Source organism: Macrotis lagotis, chromosome 1 (assembly GCF_037893015.1).
Source record: "Macrotis lagotis isolate mMagLag1 chromosome 1, bilby.v1.9.chrom.fasta, whole genome shotgun sequence".
In the NCBI taxonomy this organism is placed as follows: domain Eukaryota; kingdom Metazoa; phylum Chordata; class Mammalia; order Peramelemorphia; family Peramelidae; genus Macrotis; species Macrotis lagotis.
In genome coordinates, this window is record NC_133658.1 from 539,491,043 (window position 1) to 539,510,981 (window position 19,939).

Here is a 19,939-nt window from a genome sequence, read left to right on the forward strand (position 1 = left end):
TCTTTAATAAAGGGGATCAATATAATCCAGACACCCATATATCCTAAAAGACCAAAGCCAGAAGAAGTCAACACAAAAAAAACCTAGAATTGTATATTCTACTACTTCCAGTTCAGAATAGCAACATAGTCCATTTCTAATATTGAACTATGAACTGAAAAGACAAGAAATAAAAGGAAAAAACAACTTACAGCTTTAGCTTCCGTGCTGTTATCAAGGTAATCTTCCCTCACTGCTAAGGAGAGAGTTGCTTGATCTAGCTGTTAAAATAAAAATATTGTCATTAGAAATTCACTACACCCAAAGGGCAACAAAAATGTGCATACTCTTTGATCCAGAAATACTACTACTGGTCTATACCCTGAAGAGGTTATGAAAAAGGGTAAAAACATCACTTGAACAAAAATATTCATAGCAGCCCTGTTTGTGGTGGCAAAGAATTGGAAATTAAGTGAATGTCCATCAGTTGAAGAAATGGCTTAATAAACTGTGGTATATGTATGTGATGGAACACTATTGTTCTATAAGAAACCAGGAGGGATGGGAATCTGGAAGGATTTGCATGAGCTGTTGCTGAGTGAGATGAGCAGAACCAAAAGAATGTTGTACACTCTAACAGCAACATTGGGGTGATTATCAACCTTTAACAGACTTGCTCATCCATCAGCACAACAATCAGGCACAATTTGGGGGTAACTGTGATGGAGAATACTATCGGTATCCAGAGAAATAATTGTGGAGTTTGAACAAAGACCAAAGGCTATTATCTTTCATTTTTTTTAATTGTTTCTTATAACCTTTAATTTTTTTTTAAAAAAAACTGTTATCTGGGGCAGCTAGGTGGTGCAGTGGATAAAGCACCGTCCCTGGAGTCAGGAGTACCTGGGTTCAAATCCGGCCTCAGACACTTTATAATTACCTAGCTGTGTGACATTGGGCAAGCCACTTAACCCCATTTGCCTTGCAAAAAAACTAAAAAAAAAAACAAAAAAAACCTGTTATCTTACTATATAATTTTGCTATCTCTTAAACCTTATTTTTCTTCCTTAAGTATATGATTTCTCTCTCAACACATTCAACTCAGATCAATATATACCATGGAAATAATATAAAGACTAACAGACTGCCTTCTGGGGTGGGGGTTGGGGAAAGGAAAGCAAGATTGGGGGAAAATTGTAAAATTCAAAAATAAATAAAATCTTTCTTTTTATAAACAAAAAAGTTAGAAATTCGCTGAAATTTCTTACTTTGTACTATAGACATCTTGGTTAAATGGAAGATTTTTTTCTATTGTCATAAAAATGTATGCAGTGCTGTATACAAATAGGAACTCAACAAATGAAAATTGTAATAACATGATGAATTATCATTATAAAGCAATTCATCAATAAGCATTTATTAATCACCCACTAGCATTGAGCAATTAGATGATATAGTAGAAAGAGGACAAGGCCTAGAATTAGGAAAATCTGTGTTTAAAAATATGGCTTCAGGGGGCAGCCAGGTGGCACAATGGATAGAGCACCAGCCCTGGAGTCAAGAGTACCTGAGTTCAAATCCAGCCTCAGACACTTAATAATTACCTAGCTGTGTGGCCTTGGGCAAGCTACTTAACCCCATTTGCCTTGAAAAATCCTAAAAAATATGGCCTCAGGTACTTGTTAGCTTCAACTCTGGGAAAGTCATTTAATCCCTATTTGCCCCAATTCCTCATCTGTAAAATGGAAGCATACTTGAAAAGGAAATGGCAAACCCTTCCAGCATCTTTCCTAAGAAAAGTCTCATAAGAGTTGCATAAGACAACAGCAGCAAAACAAATTGCTATAAAGTCTGAGGAATACAAAGAAAGTCAACAAAACAAATAAGCCCTACTCTCAAGGACCTCACAGTCTAAGGAGGGAGACAATGTGAAAACAGATGTACATATGCATGTATGTATATATGTATGTATATTATATATTATATATAAAACAAGGTATATAGGGTAAACTGAGATGAATGATTTTTTGTGTCTGCACTAGTCTAGGAAACTGCATATGCAGCTGGAACGCATGCAGATGAACCCACCATCATAGTCTAGAACTTTTTCCAAGGGAAAAGAATGTTGTTTTTGCCATTGCCTTGCTCCTCCCCTTGGGGAGGGTTTTTTTCTTTTTTCCTATCCTTGCTGCACTTTGCCTCTTTAGATGGAGATTTCTAGTATTTACTCCTTCTTTTGTCCTGCTGTTTCAAAAATGCAAACTTCTGTATGGATTGAGCACTCTTTGGGTTCCACATGCATGTTCATTTCTCTTTTAATAAACCTAGTTTTCAAGCAAGCTTTGGTGAAGTTGTGATTACCTTTTACAACTGTAAATAATCTCAGAGGGTAGCTAGGTGGCATGGTGGATAAAGCACTGGCCCTGGAGTCTGGAGGGCCTGAGTTCAAATTGGGCCTCAGATACTAAATAAATACTTATCTGTGTGACCTTGTGCAAGTCACTCCTTACAAAAATTCAACAAAAAATAATAATGATAATAATCTCAAAAGGAAGGCACTAAAATTAAGACACTAGTATGCTAAAGTCAGGTCCCAAATTCTTGAAAGTTTGTTGGTAAATTTCCAGGGTGAGCATTTATACCTCAGAAATCAAGGCTTAATTTATTGTTTTGTTAATTATCTAGACTTATGAAACTGTTAATTATGTAGAGTATGTGTATACACATACCACTGTATTGCTCTATAAACATTGGTAACCTTTGGCTTGGTCTTTCCCTTGCCAACAGTGGTCAGAGCAAGGACAGATAGATGGTGCAGTGGGTAGAGCACTACTCAGGAATCAGTAGGATGGGTGTTCAAATCCAGCCTCTGACACTTACTAGCTCTGTGACCTTGGGCAAGTCACTTAATCCTGATTGCCTTGAATCCAGGGTCATCTCTAGTCATCCTGATTCATATCTGGCCACTGGATCCAGATATCTAGATGGCTGTGGAGGAGAAAGTGAGGCTAGTGACTTAGCACAGCCCCCCCCCCAACTCAAATTCAATGCCTATGCTCATCATGGCATCATCTCCCTGATGTCATGGTCTTCTTCAAAAAGGAAGGACCAAAAAACACACATTGATTGAATTTGACAGGAATTCACTAGAAGTCTCAATAGCCTAGGCAGTAATTATAGGCTAATAATAATAATAATAACTGGTATTTATGTAGTATTTAAAGGTTTGTAAAGTATATTTCATCCATTTTATCATTTAAGTTTCCTTACACCCTCGAATAAGGAAGACTGGAAAAGCATTTGCTTAAGTGGAACTTTAGTTGAGACCTCTAGGAAGCCAAAGAAACTAAGGTGAAGATGAAGAAGAAGAAAACAGTTCTAGGCATGGGAGACAACTAGCAAAAATAGCCCTAATCAGGAGATGGAATGAAGTGTGAAAGTTAAACCTGTCCCTGTTCTCGAGGCTACAACTTCCAATCCTGATATATAGTTCTGGTCTGCCCTTCAGGGAGCACTAAGCATTTCCTAATCTCTTTAGTCATTAATACTATCACCTTCTTCTCCCAAAACACATCTTTTTATTTAAATTGTGTATCTATCATTTCCCCTAAGAAAAATATAATCACTAAGTGCAGGGTCTGTCTTTTTTATTTTTTGCCCTTGTATTATTAATGCTTAGAACTCAGTAGACCCAGTGTCTTGTGAGCTGTGGACAATCTTTGGCAATACAGCAAGACCTGTTAAAGAATGTTTCAGCGAAGTCCTTTTCTTTTTCTTCTATTTTTAATACATTTTTTCAATTACATGTAAAATTTGTTTTCTACATTCATTTTTTAAAAAGAGTTTGAATTTCACATTTTTCTCCTTCCTCTTTCCCATATCCCCTCCCAATATGGCAAGCAATCTATATACATATGCAATCATGTTCAGCATATTGCCACATTAGTCATGTTATGAAAGAAGAAACAGAACAAAAGGAAAAAAACACAAAAGAAAAAAAAAGTTGAAAATTGTATGCTTTGATGTGCATCCAGACTCCATAATTCTTTCTCTGGGTGTGGATGGCATTTTCTATTATGAGTCTTTTAGAATGTATTACTGAGAAGAGCTAGGTCTATCATATTCGATCACTGCACAAAGTTGCCATTACTCCATACAATGTTCTGGTTTGTCTCACTTCACTCAGCATCAGTTCATATAAGTCTTACTGAAGCTCTTTCCAGAATAATGCTTTTCAATGCTTAAAATAAAATATATCTAAATATAAAAAAAACTAAGTATATGGAAATACAGTTATAAATTTTAAAACAAACAAAATTTCATTGGAATTGCAATTGAACAATATATTAATCCTATTATTATACTATGTCAAACAGGCAATCACAACATTATAAGACTTAGGTGAAAACCAGTGCCAAGACCTGGTTGTGGTTGCTTCTAAGGTGAGAAGAGATAGCTGCTTCTACAACATTTAAGACCTTTTAGAACCTTTCCTGGACCTTCCAACCTCCTCCTCTGAATTCCCCAACTCTTCCCACACCCACACACACACACACACACACTTCAATCCTAGTTATTATGAATTGGAACTAGGGACTCTTAATCATGCTTGTCTTCATAAGCATAATACAAAGGTTCCTTCTTTCCAGTGAAGAATACAATAACTCTTGTTCTTGCATTCCATGAAAGGAAGGACACCGTATCAAGGCAGGCTGAGAAGGTGATTACAATGTCCCATTCCCACATCTTTCCATCTCTTCCCTTATTTTATTTTATGCCACTCAGTCCCTTTTTCTTTACAAATCCTAACACTCAATGATACCTGGCTCCCCATGAAAGATAATGCATCACTGGCCATACTTTCACTGCTCGTTATTCTTTCTCTCATACTTTTAACTCATTGGTTGCAGCAAGGGAATCAAAATACTCCTTGATCCACATGGCTACTTCCAGACTTTCCCTTTACCACTATCAATCGCTTCTTTTGAGATTCATTCAAACCAAACTTATCAGCTTTTGAAGACTCTGGTATCAAATTATCTCACACACACACACAAAAATATTCACACACACACACACACATACACACACACACACTTTTAGCTAAAAGCACAAATTTGGTGACATTCACCAAGAGGTCTTTCTTAACATCTTTTTCTCATCTCCCAATCCTCTGCCATTATCCTTTACTATCTCTTCCTTTTCTTCAGTTTTTGATGAAAAAAAGTGGCCATTTTCTTTGCCAAGCCAGCTCCTTTATATGCTCCCTTAAGTTCATCCCTTGTTGTCTTCTCTGGCATATTGCCCCAATATTATCCCCACTCTTGCTAATCTTTGGTCATTACCTCTTTGTCCCTTCTTTGATCCTTTCAAATGAGTCCAATTTTCAACCATCCTTTTAAAAAAACCACCTCATTAGACCCTACAGTCTCCATTACAGTCTCTCTTTCTTAACTAACTCAAAAATTCCATCTACACTTGCTTTTATTTCTTGTTCTGTCATTCTCTTCTAAATTCTCAGCAATCTTATTTCCAATTTTATCATTCATCTTAAATTTTCTCCCTAAAGTTACCAATGATCTTTACATGATAAAAATGAGTAGACTTTTCTCAGTCCTTATATTTGACCTTTCTGCTATGTTTGACATTGTTAACCTCCTTCCCTATATAAATACTCTCTCTCCTCTGGGTTTTGGTGACTGCTCTCTTAATTTTGTTTTTAACTTGTCTCATTGAGTACTCTACGTCCCCTTTGTTGGATCTTGGACATTCTTTCATGTCACATGCACCAACCACTCTTCCTTTTTCTTTCTATATTCTCCCACTTGAAGGTTTCTATGTAGATGATTCTCAGAGCTATTTATTTTCAGGTCTCACACCTGAACTTCAATCATGCATCACCAACCACCTATTGACTACTTCAAATTGCCTGTTTCTGAAGTATTTCAAGTCCCATTTGTCCAAAACAGAGTTATTTTCCCATTCTTATTCCCTATTCCAATTGTCCCAACTATATTTTTGGAGGCATTTAGGATTGTGTTTTGCCATGGATCATACAACTAGTCAGTGTCAGACATTAGTTTTGATGTCAGGTCCTCCTGATTTCAAGACTGGTATTCTATCCACCATGCTACCTAGCTGTTACATACCTATTAAATTTAAGGGTACCCAGCCTACCAGTCATCAAAATTCCACCCTTCAATGTGTTCCTCAGTTCCTCATTCTCATTCATCATATATATATATATATATATATATATATATATATATATATTATATATATATATATATAAAATATATATATATATATATATATATATATATACAGTAAGATAACAAATTCTGCCATTTAGCTCTCTACATTTCTCAGATATATCACCTTTTCTCCATTCTCACAAATATCTTTACCATGTTTTGTTTGGATTATTGCAATAGCCTTCTAATTTGACTTTTTCCCTAATTCCTCTACACTCTAATCCACCATCTTTACAGGAAACAAAGTGATTTTTAGAAAATTTTTGTCTTACATGTCACTCTCTATTCAATATATTCTAGTGGCTCTCTATGGCCACGCAGAGCAAATGTCAACTCCAAAACACAATGTGATTTTTTTCTCCTCCATTTCCAATATTCTTATATCTTATTCCTCTAAAGTCCAGTGATACTGAGCTACTTGCTATTCTTCTTTACGATATTCCATTTTCCTTTTTTTTGTAGTTTTGCATTATCTCCCATTCTTGGAATATTCTCCCTATTTACCTTATAGAATTATAATTATTAAAGAATTATTATAGAATCCCAACGTTGTTCAACTCATCTTCAATGGCAGGAAGCTTTTCCTGATTACCCCAGTTTCTAGTGCTTTCTCTTCAGAGGATTATTTCCTTCTATATACCTATTGTCTCCATCTTTAGAATGGAAGCTGCTTGAGGGTAGAAACTGTTTGGGTTTTTTTGGGGGGGGGATTTGCTTTTGTGAGTCCTCAGCACAGTACTTGAACAAAGTAAAGAATTAATAAATGCTTATTGGTTGATAGATTAAATAATAAAATAATGAATAATTAAATTCTAGAATTTGAAGGGACATTAGAGTCCTCATTAGGAAAATTAAACTCTATTTTTTTTCAAATGATAAAACTGAGGTTTAGAGAAATGAAGTGGCTTGCCTGAAGTCACACTTCTGTGGTGTTAACTAGAACACATTTCCTACTTCTTACCTACAGTTATCCCATTCATATCAAGACTTTCCTCAATATACATATAGCATATAGCATAAGAAATTAAATGGGAATTTTGGGGGTGCAGTTTTTCATAAGCCATGGATGACACAGAAAAAGTTTAGAAAATCAAAACTGCATAAAATATTTATCCATAATATTTTTAAATATCAACCCAAATTTTAAAATAAGCACCTCCATAAAAGAAAAAAAGAAAAATTCAGACTTCTTCTATGGTATGAAGGGAGAGGCAAAAATTTTACCTAGATTTTACAGATTGCAGGGAGTGCCGTGTCCCCCTCAATGAAGAAGGAATAACTCTATTCTTTCTCACACACTCACAAACTCCCCCCTTCATTTGCCTGTGAAAGTTCAGTCAGAGGCAGTTACTGAAATCAAGCTGACATTCCAGAGTTTCTTCAAAATCCTTGGTGTAACCCTGGACCATTAAATAATAGAATTACATATATGTTACCTTGGCTTTAAATCTAGCACAGTCAAGCTATTTGGTATTTCTCTTGAGCAGAATAAGTCTCATGGAAAGGAAATACTCTAGACACAAGAAAATTGATACCAAGAAAGGCAATATTAAAGTCAAATCTAAGCATCAAATGTCTGATACTTCACATTAAATTTAAAGTTGTGATTTCAAAAAATCATTTAAATAAATTGAATTAGAACAGCTAAGTATTGTCACAAGAAACATTTTAAAAGCACCTTCTGTAGAGGTATCAGTCATTCCAACTTCCTCATTTTACAGATGAGGAATCAGGTTAAGGCAGCACTGATTGCCTTCTTTAGCCTCTCAAACAATTTTAAAATTAAGTTTTTTTGAAAAGGGTTTGAAAACTCAAAACATCCATTAAGTATTAGTCAGAACCCAGGATGTTTCCCAGGTAGTTGTAAACTGACCGCATTGACATAAGAACCGTATACAATTTTTTTTTGATTCTTATATTGAGTACAACTCTGAATATCACAGTCCAAAATGAAAAAAAATATAGAATGCAACACATTCTACTGGAAATAAGAGACTTTCCTTAACTTAAACATGAACTGATATTTTAATTATAACAAATCCCTGGATAGGAAGCATCCAGGGAAAGAAACATCTGGAAAATAATGATGTAGGGAAAGGCAGGACAGAAAAATTAGACAGATTTCATTTCTAATAAAACAACTCCCTGCCATCTTTGTGCATTTAGCTGGAGTGTCAAACAAAAGTGGGATGTTGAGTGGTAACAATTTTACATCATTGTTTTCCCTAAAGAATAACACGTACTCAAGCAGCTCCAACTGTCCAACACATTCAAGCAGGATCAAATTTACACAAGATTTCCACTTTCCTTTAAGTCATAATTCTTATCATCCCCTCAGACAAAGTAAAGGGAAGGATATTAAAGACAGACTTTTTTTTGGAAGTTTGGATTGATTCCTAATGGATATTCCAATATCTCACCTACACATACATATACACACATACTCACAAATATATATACACATACACATACAAATATATATATATATATATATTTACAACAATTATTTCAGTTAGACAAGTGCTTATTTTCTGAGCAGCTTGAGATAGAGCACAGTAGTAAAAATTAACTCTTATTTGTAGTAAGTTCTCTCTGTGTAGGTACAGGATAATGTCTTTTTGAATGTAAAAGTACCAAAATATTTACATAACAATGATACATAAGATTAATAAGGTTTTTTATACTCCATTCACATTTGAATTTTTGAACATAGTCCCTTGCCAGTCAAAAAGGGAGGACTCATTTGACAAGTCATCCTATGCATCCCAAACTCTTTTAATTCTAAAAGTTAGGCAATACCATAGAAGTTTTCCAGATGAATGCCTTAGGTTTGACATTCTAATAAATAGGAGGTAACCAAATAATACTAGTATTTGGGTTGCTGCATAAATCACATCCTATCTTACAAAACTACAACTGAAATTAAAATATTAGCATCCTCTGTAGATTTGTTGTCCTGAAGCAGACTTCCCAAAGAAATACATTTCCAAAAAATAAGAAAGCCATTGAGAAAAGCCTCCAGGTGGGAAAAGGAAAGCTAGAAGTTGAACCACCAGAGATGAAATCTTGCAGCTGGAATCAGGAGAAAGCAAAGACCAGATTTTGGTTAGAATGTTAACTCTTTCATACAAGTACATTAGTATACATGCTAAAATTGGCCAGACATATACACTTACGTAGAATCCAAGCTAGGTTTTTCTAAATTCAAACAAGTTTGCTTTTACTTTGATTTGGAAAGTATAAAGAACAACTGGAGGGATCCAAGCACAAAAAGTATAGGGATCAATAGAGAAATTAGAGGAAAAATTGGCACTTATTATTTAGGTTTTTAAAGCTAGGCAACACATTGGATAGAACATTGAGCCTTGAGTCTGGAAGACCTGAATTCAAACCAAGTTTCAGATGCTTACTAGCTGAGGGACCTTCGGCAAGTCCCTTAACTTCTGTATGTCTCAGTTCCTTCATCTCTAAAATGGGGAATTATAATAGCACCTATCTCTTAGGACTGTTGTGATAATTGTCTTAACATAGTGGTAGCATATAAAGCTTAGTTATTATCATTATCATCATTGCTATTATTATTATTGTTATTATTATTATTATTATTATTAAGGAATCTACTCATATTTAGTCTTTTATTTCAATACACTTGTGATGTTACTGATGTGGGCACTTCTTCCAAAGTGTTGATCATCACCCCTCGGTATCCTCTCATCCTGGGAAAATCTTGTCCATATTTCTCCTGGAAGTCCTTCTCCAGGTTTTCATTGTATATAGTGTCCACATTCTGTAGCTCCCAATGGAGTGGGCAGGCTGACCCTTCATGTTCCCATGTTGCTCCCTGACTATCCCACTTCCTTTTCTGGTCTTGTATCTCTCTGATGCATTTTCTCTTAGGCAATTCTTTAAAAAGTTGCACCTGAAACTTCTTCATTTTATTCAGTCTTGGATTGAGTTTTTACATAAAAGTATTAGCATTATAACATTTAATACATAACATCCCACATTTATTATCTAAGATTTTCAAAGTATTTTCCTCCAAACAATTCTGTTAGTTGCTATAGTAAGCAATCGAATTCCCATTTTATAGATGAAGAAACTGAGTCTTGAAAGAGGTTAAAGTGACTTGCTTAAACTGACGTGCCTAGTTATTCTGGGAGCCAAGAATCTTTCCTGACTCCAAGCCCAGAAAACTCTTTCTATTTAAATAACACTGTCTCCCTATATATTGCATTTTTTTTTGCAAGGCAATGGGGTTAAGTGGCTTTCCCAAGGCCACACAGCTAGGTAATTATTAAGTGTCTGAGGCCGGATTTGAACTCAAGTACTCCTGACTCCAGGGCCAGGGCTCTATCCACTGCACCACCTAGCCGCCCCTATATTGCATTTTTTTTTAAAAAATCTACTTTTGCCATAATTTTACTTTTTTTGTAAAAATCTTTGAATTTTTCACATTATTTCATGAAAGTTCTATAGTAGTCTCTAAGATTCAATGAACAAGTTTTAAATTGCAGCAAGTTTAAACAGTAACAAGTTTTAAACTGTAATTCTTCCTGAAATCCTAGAATAGAGGTTGTTTTCTTCTTCCCCCCCACCTTTTCCAAACTCTAGAAATTTAGTTTTATTTATAAAATCCAGTATCTTGAAAGATTTCAAGTTTCCCTATGTTAGTCCTTTCATCAGAGATTCATCAAACATTTAAACTTTTTTTCAAGTATGGATAACAGAGTTCCCAGTTTACTTTAAACCACAAACGAAGATGTTTGGAAGGATAGGATAGTTATGAAACTAAAGAAATAATTTTCTCAGAATCTTTTGTTCATATCAAAGGGCATGATCTATCATCATGGGACAGAAGTGGCACTGGACCATCAGATTTCTTGACACAGAATCTCCTATCTAATTATATTATAATATGTCTCAAGCTAATCATTCACCTAGAGAGTCAATAACATTGGTCTGATACACAGTTTTCACTAGAGTTCACCACTTCACCTTAGGTCATTGAAGGGGATAATTTCAAAAACTGAAGATTTTCATTCAAACTTTCATTCATCCAAAAAATAAAAAATTATTAAGCATATATGTTCTTAGAGTTGATACTATAACATGTACTGCTATATATATATATATATATATATATATGGACCGTAACTTCATAGAATTTACAGATCTAGTAAGAGAAGAAACATAAACTGATAACTATCACACTTAATAATACCTGTTAAATATGTGAGAGTTACAAAACAAAGTGCAATGAAGGATCCTTTTTAATCAGAGGAAATTAGAGAAAACCTCCAGGGAAAAGACTTTCAAAGAAAAGAAAAAGAAATAGGTAATTCTAAACATGAAGAAAAAGGTTTGCAAAGACATGGGGATGGTAGAACATTAGACATGATTTTTTTTGTGGAACAGAAATTAATCCAATTTGTATGGAACATAAAAGGTGAGCAAGTTATATGTATAGAACCATCTCTTATAACTCATTGTTAAATTCTCAGTGTGAGCATTTACATTTGGGAAATCAGCAACTGCTACAATTGATTTATAGCTTTGTTGATTGTGTAGACTTAAGAATGTAGTGAAAAATGTTAATAATGCAGATTAAAATTAAAAGTGTATCAAGTGGGTTTTGGCGAGCAATCAAAGAATCAATAAATATTTAAGTCACTGACAAATGCTAGAGATACAAAAAGCATACCACTTTTGGTGTGCTATATATGACTATAAAAGTTGTGTGGTACTAATTCTTGGAGGGTCTTGAGTGCTAATAAGAATTTTGGATCTTATTCAGTAAAGCAATAAAGTGACACAAACATTTTGACTAGATCTATGGATAATAAAAGAGTTATATAAAGATTATTTGAGGAAAAGAAAATCATGGAAATGGGAAAGTCCATCAAGTGGCTCTTATCATAGAAGAGGATGCTTGTTGATTAGGATCTGCACTTGTTTGGAGTCAATGAGAATAGAAAGAAGGGGAAGAATCCTGAAGAAGGTACCAACTCCTACTCAAAAAGTTTAACATGAGAGCTTTAGTATGGGGAGTTCTTTTTACACTGTGAAAGGAAAATATCCACCAGAGCTTTAGAATTTAGAAAATTATAAATATGAATGCAGTAAAAATTCTTTTAGATCTAGAGAAATTGCAAAAATAAGCTGTTTAGCAACAAGTTTCAAACCAGTCAAAGTAATTCTGGAAGAATAAAAAAGTAATGCCAAAAATATAAAACAAATAGAGAGTTCCCTGAGACTCTTGAACTTCAGTAGTTCAAATCCATGTCCATGAGTTCTAAATTGTGCAGGATGTTCTGGCATTTTCTTGAACTTTTAATAATATTATGAGCTACCCAAGGGCATGTCCAGAAGCCTCATCTTTTCATAATGGGAAAGACTCTTAATCATTTCCTATTAGGAAAGCAAGACAACCATGATAATATTAATGAAGATTTTACTGCACTGTTGAAAGATGATAGGACATTTTTAGGTGGAAGTTAATGACAGGGAAGCTCTAGGGATTTGGGAGTATACTTAGGAAGTTGTCTTTGAAAGAAAGAGAAGGAGTCACAATAACAGACTTTTTTCCTGCTGTTTTCTTTTTTGGCCTCAGTAAAGACTGTGGTGAAACCTAAGGGAAGGAATGGTCCATAAAATCCATGCAATAAAAAGGTTTAGGTGAAGAATGTGATGCCTATCTTTGAATATTTATAGAAATATTGTCACAAAGAAAGAGAATTAAAGTTATTCTACTTCTCTCCACAGGGGAGAACTAGGACCAATATGTAGACATTTTAAGGAAATGCGACAAAAGTATAAAGGAGATCAAATGAAGCTAAAGGGGCTCTTCCATGGAGCATGTACCCAGAGCTCCACTAAAAACTTTAGAAGGTCTCCAAGGAAATTGGAGCCCATTGCCTGGGCTTTGCAGAAGGGGGATTGGTTGGAAAGGGGAGGGGTAAAGGAGAGTTGGGGAATGAAAACCTCCCAGGTTACATCTGTAGACTCCATCACCTCTCCCTACTTGAAGCATTGCATCAACTAGGTGAGTTTATACCTGGAACCCTTGAGCAGAGTTCTACCTCTTTTGTGTTTCCTCTTTCCTAATTCTAGGGGAATTGGTATCCTAAGGACCTTTTAAATTTAAAAGGTAGTCAATGGTTCAATGTAAAATAACTAATCCCTTTGCTTCATGACAGCTCTTTAAATATTCAAAGATAGGCATCACATTCTGCACCTAAACCTTTCATTTCAAAAACTTTATGAACAGGAATTATTTCTGTCACTCTGCTGAAAAGAATTTGGTGTTTTAGAATATAACTCTCTCCTCAGGGTTGGGGGGAATAAAGGGGAAGAAGGGATACAGAGAGAAAGAAACAGAGAAAAGAAGAAAATGGTCAGAAGGAAAAGAGAGAGAAGAGGAAGGAAGTTCAAGTTTGGTTCATTGGGCTGTGACTCTCCAGATGATATCATGTTACTCTGATGAGGGATGGGGAAGAACAATTCCTTCTATACACCAGTATTATGGCAGACTCTACCACCTCTCCTAACTTGAAACATCACCTAAACTAGGTGATTTTATACCTGGGACCCTTGTCTACATTTTTATGATTCTTCTTTCCTAATCTTAGGAGAATTAGCATCTCAAGGACCTTTTACATTTAAAAGATAAGGAAAAGGGAGAGCCTTTTCACTAGAAGTCAAGCTCCCCAGGATTAAATCTGGTCAAACCGCATGGTTGGTATATGCCCTAGACCTGTGGGCTCAACAATAATGCTAGATTAGAAAGAGCTTATCAATTAGGGCCATCCAAAAAATGGAACAGATTACTTTGAAAAGGATGACTTCCTTATAATTCAAGCTAGAACAAAGTTGTATGCAACATATACATTTGAAATATTTAATAAATGTTTCTTGAATTTATTTCAATATTATAGTAGTGGCATATACATTGATTAGATAGTTTGATTAAACAGTCTCTCAGTTTACTTCTAATTCTTAAGTTCCCAATCTTTCATTACTAGAACTGAGGTGACCCAAATATGGTAATGATCCACTCTTGAATTTTTATGATCCTTTGAAAACTAAGCTGAAACAAATTGTGATGCATGAATAGAGGTGAATGTTACTGTGCTGGAAGGAAAAATGAATTTGAATATAGAGAAATATGGCAAAATTTATATGATCCAGTAACAAGTGAAATAAGGAGAACAAAATGTGACTATAACAAGACAAAAGGAAAAAAATAAGAACAAAAAGCTGAAAGCTATGTAATTATGACCAAGCTTGACTCTGAAATAGAGAGGATAAAATACATCTTCCTCCCTTCTTTGCAAAGGTGAGGGAGCTTTAGGTATAGACTATTGTACATACTGTCAGACTTGCCTAATGAATTGCTAATTGATTTTTGAAATTATGAAATGGTGCAGGTTCATATGATTTTGGGGGGTATTTACTGGGAAACACCACAATGGCAACAAGAAATAAGGCAATAAACATACCTTAATAAGACACAGAGAATGAAGGGAAAATGGGCACAGAACATATAGAGATAAGCAGTGAAAGGGGAACAGACAGATGGTGTGGAGATATGGATGGAGTTGTTGGAGGAATGAAAGCATATATGGGAAAGAGAATGGGGAGGGGGAACAGAAGATAATCACCCATGAAACCATGGGTAAAAAAGAGTTAGGACACAGATGGAGATTGAATAGTGATGGGGGAAAGAGTTTAGAATCTCATTTTTATAGTTTTAGTGGGAAGTATATTTTTATAAATGTCATCTTAGGGTTCATTCATTAACATATCCAAAACATCCCAAAGTTGTTGATAAAACTTTAAAGTTGACATCTATAACATCTCATAGTTATCTGCACCATTTGGAGTTCTATTGGTTTTCTGGATTTTGTCAGAGATTTGTATATCATAGGATCAAAAGATCCCAACAATAAAGTCAAGATAGCCTCCCAATTCAGCCCATATTACCAGGATGTGATTTTTGATTGAAATATGATATAATTTGTAATTATACTCCTTTGATCTTTGGGGCATTTGGTATATGACCTCTTGGTTCCCCTTTGCAATCTTACTTCAAGCTTTTGTTACTTAATACTGGCTCCTGATAAGCTTACTATACCAAATAGAAAAGGGAAGCGTGATCAAGAGGACCATAGCAAGATACAATTTTAACATAGCTGAAGGTCAGCTTTACCGAGTTTTTTTTTATCCTGTGTTACTGGGGAAGGTCAAGCTTGGCCCTTTCAGTTATGACTCTCCAGGTCCTATAATGTTACTCTGATGAGGGATAGTAGGACAGTTTCTTCTCTATTCTAGTGTTATGTAAGAACTCATCACCTCTATTTACCTGATAATTTTGGAAATGAAAATTATATAAGACAAAGAACATCATTAAAAAATTTATGTTTTCCAACAACAAAAGGAAAAATATAACATGTTCAAAAATAAACAACCTACGTTAATAATAATTATGTATTGTGTTTAGAAAAGTAAATAGTTCAGATCCAAGTGTCCAACAGAAGATGAAAATTTTCCAAGATAGTGCTACAGGGTGATTATATTTTCCCACAGGAAAGAGAAAGGGAGACCCCTCTCAATAGAAGTCAAGCTCACCAAGATTAAATCTACCACCCTGAGCTAAACATTCACCCTGGACTTCCCTAAATATGTATGAAAGAAACCATCATCATACCTTTAATATGTGTTTGTTGGATTCTCTGTCATCAGGGGAAACATACAAACGGATGAACACAGAATTGCTGTATTGTCCACGGAATACCGCGAGGGTCTGAAGGAGGCTGAACTTCCTTTCTGACCATACACCTTCTGGACCAATGTTAGATTCTAACACAGGCCAGCGGAATGGAGAGTGTCTCAATATGTGTAACAGTGGCTTAGCATCAGCCTTCTCTATAGACTCTGAAAGGGAAAGAAAATACAAAGCCAGAGTTGTTCATTTGTTCCCTTAAGAGGAAAAACACTATTTATTTGACTTTAATCTGTTTACTATCAGGCTTAGATCTCAGAAAAGTTTTAGCTAGAAAAAAATGCTTATTTGTTCAGGAAAAGAATAGGCTCTGACTTGTATTTAATATAATCATAATTTATGTCATCTATGCCAATAGAGATGCTGGGAAAACATCTCCCTTTAAAAATATGCCAATCCTCCAATCTTCCAATCCTCCGATGAATCTCTGCATCAATCCAGTGATGCAGATTGCAATTCATCTGCATCTTCCCATTCTGTGCAACCCACCTCTCTCTACGTGTTCCAAAAGGTTTGCTACAGTGGGGTACAGAAAGAAAGTAAATAGAGGTCAACTGCTAAAAATAAGACTTTTTTCCCCTTCCCAAAATATTCAGGACCATCTTTAAAAAAATAAAATTCTGTATCATACCAGGCGATAGTATTATACTATAATAAGAAATCCTACCAAAGGAATAAATTGTTTACTTCATGTAAGTGATTGTTAATTCTTTTTGAAGTTTAATTTTTTAATGAACGACCATTTATTTTCTCCCCTTCCAACTTCCTCTACCCTACTTCTTGATACTTAAAAAAGAAGAAAAACAAATATATATATATATATATATATATAATATATATACATATATTTGTTTTGTAAACAAAACAAATTCCCACAATGGTCATGTCCAAAAATTTATTTAACATGCTGTAAAATGAAATAAGCAAGACCAAAAGATAAATCTCTACAATAACAAAACATTGTAAAGACAAAAGATTTTGAAAAACTTAAAAACTCTTATCAACATAGTGGCCAAGCAGTGTCAAAAGATCAATGATGATGCAAACTCACTGACTTTTTAGGGTCACTGAGACTACTACATTCTCTTAGTTCACTATATAACACCCAAAGAATCTAAAAGACTATACTTGCAAGAGTATCTAATCTACAATGAATGGTAATTTTGAGAAAGCTAACAGAGTAAATTTTCCTTCTCCCTGCTCCAATTAGCTCTATATAACCAGGTCTAAGCCCAAGCTTCAAAATATTAGTTTAAAGAAGGACAGATTCAATGAGTCCTTATAGAGCAATTCTAAAACTGAAAACATCTGATGTAAGGATAATATATTCTAGGGATGCCCAGGAATATGAGTCTTCTCTAGAATCCTGGACTAAAACAGAATCAACAAGATCACCTTTAAACAGATCCTACGTAGATTCCCAAGAATTCTCTAGTTTAGGATAATTCTCAGGACAAGCTGATTCACAAGTAATTACTGAAATTCTTTTTGTTCTTTTCTTTTTTCAGAATTGCATATAAAAAAGTTTTAACATTTTAAAATTTTTTTAGTTTAAAATTCTCTTCCTGCTCTCCATCCTTCCCCAAACTGAGAAAATGAGTAATTTGATATGGAGTATACATGTGCAATCATGCAAAATATTTTTCTATTTTATCCATGTTGCAAAAGAAAACAGGCAAAAACCACCAGAAAAATAAAATTTAAAAAGTATGCTTCACTCTGCATTCAGACTCTAAAAGTTCTTTCTCTGAATATGGATAGCATTTTTCATCATAAGGCCTTCAGAATTATCTTGGATCATTGTATTGCTGAAAATGATTAAGTTATTCTCAGCTGATCCTATTGCAATATTGTGGTTACTGTGTGGTTACTCCCGGTTCCATTTCATTTTGCATCAGTTCATATAAATCTTCCCAAGATTTTCTGAAAGCATCCTGCTCATCATTTTTAATGCCATAATTGTATTCTATCACAATCATATACCACAACTTCTTCAACCATTCCCCAATTGATGACCATCCCTTCAATTTCCAATTCTTTGTCACCACAAAAAGAATTACTATAAATATTTTTATACATATAGGAACTTTTCTTTTTTCCTCTGATCCTTTTGGGATACAGAGCTAGTAGTGGTATTCCTGGGTCAAAGGTTATTAACAATTTTAAGGGCCTTTGGACATAGTCCCAAATTGCTTTCTAGAATGGTTGAATTAATTTGCACCTTTACCAATAATACATTACTGTCTCAATTTTTCCACATTTCTTCCAACAATTGTCTTTTTTCTTTTTTTGTCATATTAGCTAATCTAATAGATGTGAGGTGATACTTCAGAGTTTTTTAATTTGCATTTTTTAATCAATAGTGACTTAGGGCATTTTTTCAAATTATTATAGATAATTTTGATTTCTTCTTTTTCCTGTTTATATTCATTTATATATTGGGAAATAACTCCGATTTTTATAAATTTCACTCCATTATCTATGTTTTTGAGAAATTAGGTTGATCTTCAATTTAATAATCTCTTTTTTTTCAGGATTTCCAATTTGATGCTTAATTAAGGATTCTAAATTTGTTCTTTATTTTAGCTTTTTTAGTTGCATTTCAATTCATTGATCTGCTTTTTCTCTAATTATCGATGTAAGCATTTAAAGATGTAATTTTCCTCTAAGTACTGCTTTGGACTTGATTCCATAAATTTTGATACCTTATCTCATTGTTGTCATTCTCTTTCATGAAATTATTGATTGTTTCTCTGATTTATTCTTTAACCCACTCATTTTTAGGATTAAATTATATAATTTCCAATTAATTTTTAATCTATTTCTATAATCCTTTATGTAGGTTATTTTATTATATTATTAGTTTTAAAAGATACATTTAATAATTCTACTTTTTTGCATTTGGTTGTAAGGTTTTTGTGCCCTAACACATTAATTTTATTGAAGGTACTATGTACAGCTAAAAAAAAGGTATACTCCTCTCCAAAGATCCATCATCTCTAACATTTCTAAAATTCTATTAATCTCCTTACCATCTTTTCTGTTTATTTTTATGGTAAGTTTACTTGGTTCTGAGAGGAAAAGTCTGAGGTTCCCTACTAGTAAAGTTTTACTGTCTGTTTCCTCCTGTAACTCATTTAACTTTTCCTTTAAGAATCTGGATATTATGCCATGTGGTGCATATATGTTTAGTATTGACATTATTTCATTGTGTATGGTACCTTTCAGCAAAATGACATTTCTCTGATTTTCTCTTTAATTAGGTCTTGTTTAGTTTTGAAATCATGACTGATTTACCCTTTGGTTTGTTTGGATGTGTTGTTGTTGTTTTTACCTTGGTTAAATCTATTTACATAATAGATTCTGTTCTCTGTGTGTGTCTCTGTTTCAGATGTGTTTCTTATAAACAATATATATTGTTGGATTCTGGTTTTTAATCCATTCTGCTATCCATTTCCATTTAATGGGTAAATTCATTCTATTAATATTTACAGCCATGATTACTGTATATTTCCCTCCATTCTATTTTTTCCTCTGTCTATCCTATCCCTCCTCAAAAATCTTTTGCTTCTGACAACTACTCCTTCAATCCACCCACCCATCTATCAGCCTCCATCCTCCCTTATTCCCTTCTCTTTCTACTTCCCTGTATGATGACAAAGATTTCTATAGCCAGTGAACTATGTATGCTAGTTTCACTTTGAGTCAATTCCAATAAGGTAAAATTCAAGCACATCCCACCAATCTCCCCCACATTTTCTCCTCCATTCTAAAAGTTCTTTCATGCTTCTTTTTTGTAAGATAACTTCCCCATTCTACCTCTCCCTTTCCCCTTATCCCAGTACATTCTTCTATCCCACTTATTAATTTTTATTTTTTTTAATCATTCCATCATAGTCAACTCACACCCATGCCCTCTATCTTT

The 19,939-nt window shown here is 34.3% G+C and overlaps 1 protein-coding gene across 1 annotated transcript in view; it reads right to left on the minus strand.

Annotated features, from left to right (window-relative positions):
* Positions 1-19,939, minus strand: part of PHEX (phosphate regulating endopeptidase X-linked) — a 256,040-nt gene that overhangs the window by 166,935 nt on the left and 69,166 nt on the right. Inside the window, exons 5-6 of the mRNA XM_074214253.1 lie at positions 15,940-16,166; positions 192-260 (exon numbers count right to left, since the gene is read on the minus strand). Of these exons, the coding sequence (XP_074070354.1) occupies positions 192-260; positions 15,940-16,166 (296 nt within the window). The remainder of the gene's footprint in view (positions 1-191; positions 261-15,939; positions 16,167-19,939) is intronic.